The sequence below is a fragment of the Gekko japonicus genome, unplaced genomic scaffold (assembly GCF_001447785.1).
Source record: "Gekko japonicus isolate JY-2015 unplaced genomic scaffold, Gekko_japonicus_V1.1 scaffold3601, whole genome shotgun sequence".
NCBI lineage: Eukaryota > Metazoa > Chordata > Lepidosauria > Squamata > Gekkonidae > Gekko > Gekko japonicus.
The window spans coordinates 122,127-131,567 of NW_015163197.1; the positions used below are offsets into that span (position 1 = coordinate 122,127).

At 47.3% G+C, this 9,441-nt stretch overlaps 1 protein-coding gene across 1 annotated transcript in view; it reads left to right on the top strand.

Moving 5' to 3' along the window:
• The window catches only part of DLG2 (discs large homolog 2), an 82,838-nt gene extending 82,253 nt beyond the window's left edge, over positions 1–585 (top strand). The window contains exon 10 of the mRNA XM_015407154.1: positions 479–585. Coding sequence (XP_015262640.1) covers positions 479–585 — 107 coding nt within the window. The remainder of the gene's footprint in view (positions 1–478) is intronic.
• The last annotated feature ends 8,856 nt before the right edge of the window (positions 586–9,441 follow it).

Below are 9,441 nucleotides of genomic sequence, written 5' to 3' on the forward strand. Positions count from 1 at the left end.
TATTGGCGTAGTAATGGCATTCCGATAACACGTGAGACACCATTTCAACTGACCGGCTTGGGTTGTTTTACCAAACCCACGCTGGAACAGAAATTCCCCTCTGCATTGCAGGCTGTCTTCACTTTCTTTGATCATTGGATTTTATGGGCACCCTCTACACTGCACGCGGCTTTTGCTTTCTTTGACCATCAGATTTTATGGCACCCTCTGCAGTGCATGCCGCTTTCGCTTTCTTTGACCATCAGATTTTACGGCACCCTCTGCGGTGCATGCTGCTTTCGCTTTCTTTGATTATCGGGTTTTATGGCACCTTCTGCATAGATTTATGGCCGTTCAGGGGTGACTTTGCAGCCCGGGAGGTATTTGAATGTGGTTTTGAGCTGCACCTTTTTCTCAGTGCAGAATCACCCAAAGTTCATGGTTGGTGGTGCAGAATTAGCTTTGTTTTTTTAAAAAAAATCTATTTCTTTCCCGGCAGCTATCGTCCAAGGAGAAACCTTAGAAGATATATATAACCAATGCAAACTGGTAATCGAAGAGCAGTCTGGCCCTTTCATCTGGATTCCCTCCAAGGAGAAGCTATAAATCCAACACTTCACCTCTAATCATGACGGAAGAGTATTTAGAAGAAAACCTTAATCCTATACTATTTGGAAGCTTTTTTTTTTCCCCCGGGGCGGGATTTTATTTTTTAAGGGGGGAAAAAATCGGGTTGCTTTTACGTTTCTTGCAGTCAATGTGAAATTTTTTCTGAATGTACAACACAAAGTGTTCGAAGCCATGGAGGACATTGGTTTGGTCATAAAGGGTAGAGAGAAAAAATAACCTTAAAAAAAAAAAAGACTTTTGCCATATAAAAAGAAAAACTCTTAACCGTGTGCTCACCATACCCTTTCTCGGGATAGACGTTCAACGGGGGAGACTCACGGTCCCGGAGAGCTGGCCGCCAGCTCGGCCGACGTCCCAGTCCGTATTCTTGGCTTGGCTTGGTACACTTGTTGATTGCTTTAAGAAGAAATCCCCGGGTCTCAGACCTCGATTTTGATCCTGCGATGATCGTCACTGTGGCTCCGATCCGCAACCCTGGAGCTCGAAGTGGACGCCAGCACAGCTCGTCTTTTAACTTTGGTCCTCCGGACGAGAAGCGGAGCGCCTTGCAGGACTGCGTCCAAAAGAAACTGATCCATCTTCCGCTGAACTCTGCAAAAAAAAACCTTGAATGATTTGTTCGGGATGTTGGATCAAGGTCTGGGTTTGGTCTCATGGCACATCCACCTTGAGTTTCATATATCTATGCACATCTTTCTTTGTTTTGTTTTTTTTCCTGTGACCAATCTGGAGCATTCCCCCCCACCCCCGCACTTCAAGCCCACCATTTCATCCAGTTCCTAATGTCAAAGTGGGTTCATTCAATGGGATTTGGTGGGGAGGGAAAATATTTCAAGTCGAAACATGCTCAGACGCAAGTGCAAGAGTTTGCAGTGCTTAAACTTGACCAAGAGGGATACAGTTGGGAAAAAGCTTTACATTTTTTGTTATTGTCTATATTATCATTTATATAAAGAGAGAAGGCACTTAAAGATGGGATAATTTATTAAAGAATCTATATTGATGTATAGGCACTAATTTCTATAGGGGACAAACTATTTTGTGAGAGATTTTGTAAAGATTAAGAAGGTGAACTATTTTTCATCCTTGGCTGGCTATAAAATGCAAAGGAGGATTTTCAAGTTGCACTATCCCATAATATTCCCCATTAGAGTTCCCTATAATCTTATATTCTAAGTTCTAGACTCTGTGGTCATACTCTCCTCCCCCCCCCCATTGGAGTTGATAGAATTCCTATGGGAAGCACTCTTTTTTAAAGAAAAAATCGCCTGAAATAAAATGAATCTTTTAGTTGAAAAGTATAGCCAGGAGCAGACAGGTTAGACAACAAACGTCAGTGGCTTGAATGCACTTTCTGGAGTTTGGGGTTCTGTTAAAATCTGCTTCCATGAGCAGACAGACACCATTTAAAGGTGACGTTCTGCCTCTTCCCCAGTTCTTTAAAAAGCAATGGCAAAGATGCCTGTTCACTGGCAAGCCGCTGACGGGCTTTTCCCCCCACAGTCTACGCAAGCTGTGTAAAGCAGTGCAGGTTGCAGTAACGATTGGTGAATGGATTTGTGTGCATTTGTATCAGGACACACTGAAGTTCAAGGCATAGTTGACTTTTTTTTTTTTAAGATCAGGCCAATGGGATGGCCTCCCAGAAGATTTTTCGTCATGCGACTAAGCCCCAAATAAGATGTGTTCAGATCCATGATTGGATCTAGAGGGAACCTCCATGTTCAGAAGCAGTACACCTCTGAACCCCAGAGCCAGGAGGCCACATCAGAGGAAGGCCTTGGCCTCTCTGAGCCCTGTTGCTGGCCCTCCAGAGGAACCAGCTGGCCCCTGCGTGAGACAGAATGCTGGAATAGATGGGCCCTCACTGGTCTGATCCAGCAGGGCTCTTCTGATGCTCTTATGTTCTTAACATCAGGGGAAGGCCTTGGCCTCTGTGCCATTTGTCGGCCCTCTGCAGCAACTGGTTGGCTGCTGTGTGGAACAGGATGCTGGACCAGGTGGACCGGTGGTCTTATCCTGCAGCGCTTTTCAGATGTTCTTATGTTATGGATTAGGATCTCTTTTGAGATGTTGTAAATGCAGCTATGAAGGGGCCAATTCAACTCAGGGTTGCTCATAGGGTAATGGAGGTCAGTGTTGTTTCCCGACCTAAATGACCCTGCTCTTTCTTCCATGGATCAAAACATTAAGATACGATATGCAGGGCGGGACTTTGCACTGCCAGGGTCCCCAGCTTGGCCGGAAGATGGAAGAGCTCCACCCAGTTCACCTCCATATTTGTTCCTCGACTTCCTTCTGCCCGATGCATTCTGGGAATTGTAGTTCCCAGGAACCCTGTTGTTAATGACACGGAGAGGGGTCCCACTCCAAGGTGACCGTTGGCATTCTCCTTCAAGGAGACCGGAGGGCTGCTTTTAAAGAATGCTGGAGTTCCTAATGATGGATCTCCCAGATTATGTCTAGCCCTAGAAACTAATTTAAGTGACTCAGCCTTAAGGATACCATTCCCCAGGTGGGGGCAAGGGAACCCCTTCTTTTGCGGGGTTCTGCCCACCGCCAGCCAGCTGGCCAGCAGGAGGAAATCCACACCCCCAACACTGTGCACGGTGCGTTGACGTCACCTGGAAGGGATGTCAGCATGTCGGTGACACTGGGGGGCAACGCTCTGCTTTTTGGGCAAAACTCTATGGTTTGAGGCTGTTTCTACCATAGAGTTTTGCCCAAAAAGCAGAACATCACCCCCGACATTGCCCACATGCTGATGTCACTTCCGGGTGACATCGGCGTGTTGCACATCTCGGCCCACCCCAGAAAGCCCCCCAAATCCCCCCACCGGCATGATGAAGGGACCTGGCAGCCCTACTCAGCCCCATGGGAGGCACGCTCTTTACATGCTCAGAGGAGAGTTAAGTGAGCAGTTGGAGTGCTGGCGCTTCAGTCCTCGGAAGCACCCGCTCAAATTAAGCGCTGCCGGAAGGACGAGATGTTCTTATATTTATTTACTCTTTATTTCTTTGCCACTAAGTGTCTCGAGACCAGGGTTTCCCTGTCTACATGGCTGAGAAGGCTACGAAAGATCAGTCTTTCGGGCTTGCCTTCATTTCTGAATTAACTAAGTGGGGGAGGGGAGAGGAAAATGACAACCTGCCTGTCAGTTTGGAGGACTCCATCTTTTTCACCGTTCTCCTTTGGTCACGTGGCTTCCCTTTATGGGTGTTGTTTTAAGAACCGAGATCTCTCGGGTTTCTCCCCACCCAAAAAAATATTCTGAAAGAAAATTTCTGATATTGAAAAATGCCTCAGGCTCTCTTCTAAGAAAACAACCCAGAGATTGTGAATGTGACTGGGGAAATGGTGATTTCCGGAACACAGCGCAGAACTAAGCAGGGCTGCACCCGACGGAGTCCGTTAGAATCAACTCTGTTTAGGATTGCACAGTAAACCCCTCTGATATCAACGTGGGTTTCCATTTGGGGTCCCGATCCAAATAGCCACATGCACCCCAGATTTCCCCATTTCTTTCAAGAGCAGCTCTGAGAAAACCCATTTGTAGGCGAAGGAGCTCCAGAGGGGGACCCCTTGCTGGAATGACCGAATCGGGGCTGAAAATCGCTTTACCGAGACAAACAGAAATAGCCAGGACCTTGGTGAAGAAGCTGTCGGACAGGAAGGGGAGAACCGTGCTAAGAACTTAATGGGTTGATCTCTTATGTAGCACTTTCCGTACACCAAGTGCTTTATGACCTTTGTCCGATTCATCCTCACAGTACCCTTGTGAGGGCAGGTCGTTTATTATCCCCATTTTACAGATGAGAGCAGGGAATACTGAGTCCAAGGCTGGATCTGTGTGTCATTGGATACCGCGCTATGGCTGTCGTCGCACTTCCCGGGTCACCTTGTCCCCCTGGGAAAAGCCAGTTGCGAATGACTTTTGTGGTGCCACAATACCACAGGATCCAATGAGGTGCGGGAGCCACTTGCGGGGACGTGAACTTTCCCCAAGGCTGCCCAGTGCAGGATTTGAACTCATCACCCCCTTTCTTGCTCAGCATTCAGTTCACCATTTGCTGGGCCGTGCTGGGCCGATGAACCAAACGGTCAGTACAAAATAAAGACACACAAAACAGGCATTCTTTTCTTATCACCTTTTTGCCTAATCCAGCCTGCGAGCTACAGACTTACAAAACAAAACGTAATGTCTGGGTTGACTCATCGAACTATTTTCCAAATGAGAAGGGCTAGAAACTCTTGTTTTTTTAAAAAAAAAAATGGGGAAAATAAATAAACGTAGGGAAGGTTAAATCTGGGGCTCTTCCTGCAGAAGCCCACAGGAAAGACCCAAATACCTGAGAAAGACGGAGTGTTTTTTATTTTTATGTCCGCAAAACACTGTTGTCTCAGGTCCGGGTCATGGTACACTTGCCCCGGAGGCCTGACACAAAACCCTTCAGTCTGGTTTTCTGCTTTGTTTTTCGGCTCCCGATCTGTTTGTTTGCTTCTCAGTTCAGCATGCAACCTTTTCCAAGAGATCTCCTACTGGTAAATGTTCTGTTCTGTGCTGCGCTTTCCAGTTTGGCGATACTACTGTGGCTGAGTACAATCAATTTTTCCCCCCATCAATCTTTGGTTACTGTAGTAACAGTCGGGTTTGTTTTTTTTCGGTTGCCCTGTGTGTGCGGGTGCGAGTGTATGTGTTTTTGTGTTTCCAGCTTAGACTTGCTGCTGCACTTTTTTAAAACAGAAAAAAGAGAGAGAGAAAGAAATCTGTATATTTGGGAGCAAAAAAAAACATCACCAAGGGAAGCGATGACGAAACAAATCTAGTTCTCTTTAGGGCTTACATTTCCATTTGTTTCGTGTCTGGATGCTTGCGTAGTTCATGTTTCTCGGCAGCAGAAAGAGGTCTGATGTGGGGGGGGGTGATGTTTCTCAGGTGTTCCGACATTGCGCTGGGCCTCCCCTCACTTGACAAAATGCTCTTATGGGGACTGCACCCATAAAAAATGGAAGAGAAGAGTCTTAACAGGTGCAGAAAGTAAATGATTTATTCCCGTGTGCCGATCCCAACTCATTCCATTCTTTGTCAGGGGGACTACAAAGTAGATTGTCACACTCCTCCCCCTCACAATGTCTACCTGCTAATGCCTGTAATGTAATGTAGTCTGGAGTGAATTAGGGGAGTTGAATTAGACTTGTTTCTGCATTCCCCTAATGAAGACAGTGGAATCTGCACATCCTGGAATGTAATCATTTTAGCTTCCATACCTTTGAGATTCTGGTTTTTTCCCTCCATTCGGCACAGGATCTGGCAATGAACCTGTATTAAAAACGTTTAACAGCATAAACCGAAAGAATTTCATTAATCGGAACCCCCCCTGGAAAAGTTCAGACTAATTCTGGAATGGCCCTCTCAATAAGGAACACGTGAGGCTTAGGGCCAAACTAGATATTATGGCATCTATGGGTGGCAGCAGGAGAAAAATATTTAAAAACTAACATTGCTATGCCGTTTATGAGTACAACCCAGAAGTGGCAAAGGGTAACTCTAGGAATCACTGGGAACTCTATGGTAAAACCTGGAAGTGATGTAGCCATGCTGGAGATGTCATATCCCACCCCGTGTCCCAGCACTCCTGCCAGTTGCTTGGCAACCCTAGTGAGGGCCCAGTTCTGGTTGGCCCTGCAGTTCAGCAAGATAAGGCAGGATAGGAGGTTGGACTAGATGACCCTGGAGGTCCCTTCCAACTCTGTGATTCTATGAAGTGCCGAAACAGTCTTGATAAGACGCGGGGGGGGGGGACACAAGATCACCTGGTCCTGCGATGCCGCATGCCCTTGCAGTATTTTTAAATGGCCGTTCAACTCTGAAAGGGTGATGGCATCCACAGATCAGAACTGTAGACACCATAACATCTAGTTTGGCCCCCAGGAGCAAGGTGTCAGCAAGCAGTCAGCATTTCTCATGGGAGAAGATTTTATGGCAAAGGTTTTTGAGGGGGAGGGGAATGGCAGATACTGGACCCTTTAGGGATCTTGCCAGATCACGTCTCTGGTGCTATTTCTTATGTTCTTCTGGCACACTTTGTAGCACCGTTAGCGGTCCAGGATGAACCAAAAATAACTCGAGGCCACTCACGCTGCCCTCTAGTTCTGCCTGCGCCGACACATCACCTTTTGAGCACGCGTCTCCTCCTTTCTGTTCCACAAACCATTTCACTCACACACACATACAAAACTTGACCGGAACTGTACCCCCACCACCACCACCACTACCTGTTTGGTTGTCTTTCCTTCTATCACAGGAAAGTGACGGCACCTTACCAAAAGGTCACTCGTGCTGAATAGCTCTCTTCCTTAAACGTAATGGATACAGCCCGTGAAGATTTAGGAAACAGACCACTTGTGCAATATCACACCTTTCCAAGTAGGAACGACTAGATTTCCAGAGAGTACCCAAGAAATCCTATTCATACCTAGTTTAAAAGGATGGTTTTCTAAAGAGAAGAACCAAATCCGGTTTGGAGGCTCTCTGGTCTCGATGCAGAGGGATAAGATAGGCTGTTGCTCCTTGGGCTGAGGTTTCCCACCTCCTCTAGTGCAAGCCTTAGGCCCATCCGGCAGAAGCACCGTTACTGGGTTTCGTGCCGGTGTCCCACATAAGAACACCCAGCTGCTTTGGCTGGGGAGCGGCCTATTTTCCACAAGACACTGTTGCGACTGCAAAGTTGCTCAAGCGAATTCTTGTGCGTCTCCTTTAAATCAGGCCTTTGTGGGGTTTTAGTGTCCATCAGAAATTAGACTTGAGGATCTCTAGAAGATGCACGACTGCTTGAGATCTGAGAGTCTGGAGGGTTTTTTGAAAGTGTAGCTCTCTATTCGCCGACACTATAGCTTGACCAGTTTTCTCTTCTTGTTAGGCTTGCTGTGCGGGGTGGGAGATCCTCCACCGACAGCTTCTGTTGCCCCACTGCCCCACTTAATTATTTTTAAAACTGGCATTGTTATCCGCACTGCTATGTCGCTTCCAAGGAAAATACAGAAGTCACACAGGGTAGCTCTAGGAATTGCCGGAAATTCCATGCTTTTGACCTCAGAGTTTCCGATGATGCCTAGAGTTACCCTACACCACTTCTGGGTTTCCCTTGGAAGTGGTATAGCACAAAGGAACCTTAGCTTCAATTATTCTCCCCTTGTCTATTTTGTCTTCTCAGCAATCCTTTCAGGAAGGTGAGGAGCCAGTTCGGCGTAGTGGTTAGGAGCACGGACTCTAATCTGGGAGAACTGGGTTTGATTCCCCACTCCTCCACATGCAGCTGCTGGTGTGACCTTGGGTCAGTCACAAGTTATCTCACAGCTGTTCTCTTAGGAGCAGTTCTCGAAAGAGCTGTCTCGGCCCCACGTACCTCACAGGGTATATGTTGTGGGCAGGGGAAAGGAGTTTGTAAGCCGCTCTGAGACTCCTTCGGGTAGTAAAGGGCAGGGTATAAATCCAATCTGTTCTTCTCCTTCTTAAAGGGAATGACTAGCCTTGATCACCTGACAGAGTGGGGATTTGAAGCCAGGTTTCTCAGATCTCAGTCTGACACTCTAGGCACAAAACCACGCTGGCCTCCAGGGACTTGTGATTGGCTTTACTTCATTTGTTGCAGACCATAGTATATGCACCCAATCCATTAAAGACAGTAGGCCGGACACAGATGACTATCTGAAGAAAGCTCAGTTGCTGTAAGACAGCCGTTCATAGGATCAGAACTGCAAGGCCACTCACTTTAGCAGAGAAAAATCCACATGCCTCATATCGGTGCCAAGGTCAGGGTTCATCCCAAACAGGAGGCATTGTATTCTGGGAGGAAAACGGGGGTGTAATTTCATGTAATTCCTGAAGAGGGCTCCTGCCCACCATTTTCCTTCCGATCGCCATGGCAGGAAGTGAAACCGGGCCCTTCCTGTTTATGTATTTAATACATTTGAACCCTGCCCCTCTTCCAATGACCCGAGGGCAATCAGTGTAGATCTTTTTTCCCCACCTCCATTTTACCCACACAACAGCCTTGAAGTAAGTGAGTCTGAGATACAGAGAATGACCTAAGGTCACCGAGCAACCTTCGTGGCAGACTAGCGATTCGAACCTGGGTCTCCCGGATTCTAATCTGACACCCCCTACCCACTACGCCTCACTGTGCTCCCCACACGGAATGAGCCGGGGGTGACCCCATCATCACAACCATTCTCTTTCTATATTCCTTTTCATCCACACATCTCTCAGTTGGACCCCTTCTGTTTCCACCCTTCTCTGTCTCCCGGGGAGGGCCCCCCCCCTCTCCTTCTGCCCATCTGAGTTGTCCTCGTTTCCACCTTTTGGGTCAATTCTTTGGATGACAGTTGATGAGAAAGGAATGGGAGTGCTTCCAGTAGCATAATGGACCCTTGGGGGAATTGGAGAATCCAGGCAACCAAATACCGGGAGGTTCTCCAATGCTTGACGCTCTCCAGACTCAGATGGTAGCCTCAATAGTCCTTATATAGCTGGAAAGAATAACCCGGACTGCAGTCCAATGGGCACTTTCAGCCCCATTGATTAACATGGTAATGCCACTCATTACCGGCCTGGGGAGTAAACTGAAGCGGGTAAGCTCAGAAGTTAGGCCTGCCTAGGGTCCCTTCCTCAGATCTGTAGGGATCAGCGGCTCATAGCTGGAATATTGCGGGGGGTCGAGGGAGACAGCGCAGTCTTGGCGGGTGGCTGTCCTTGCCTTGTAGATTTCATAAAGTTACATTTTTTAAGAAACTGTCTAAGGCCTTTCTTTGGAAAAAAATGTGTTTTTAATT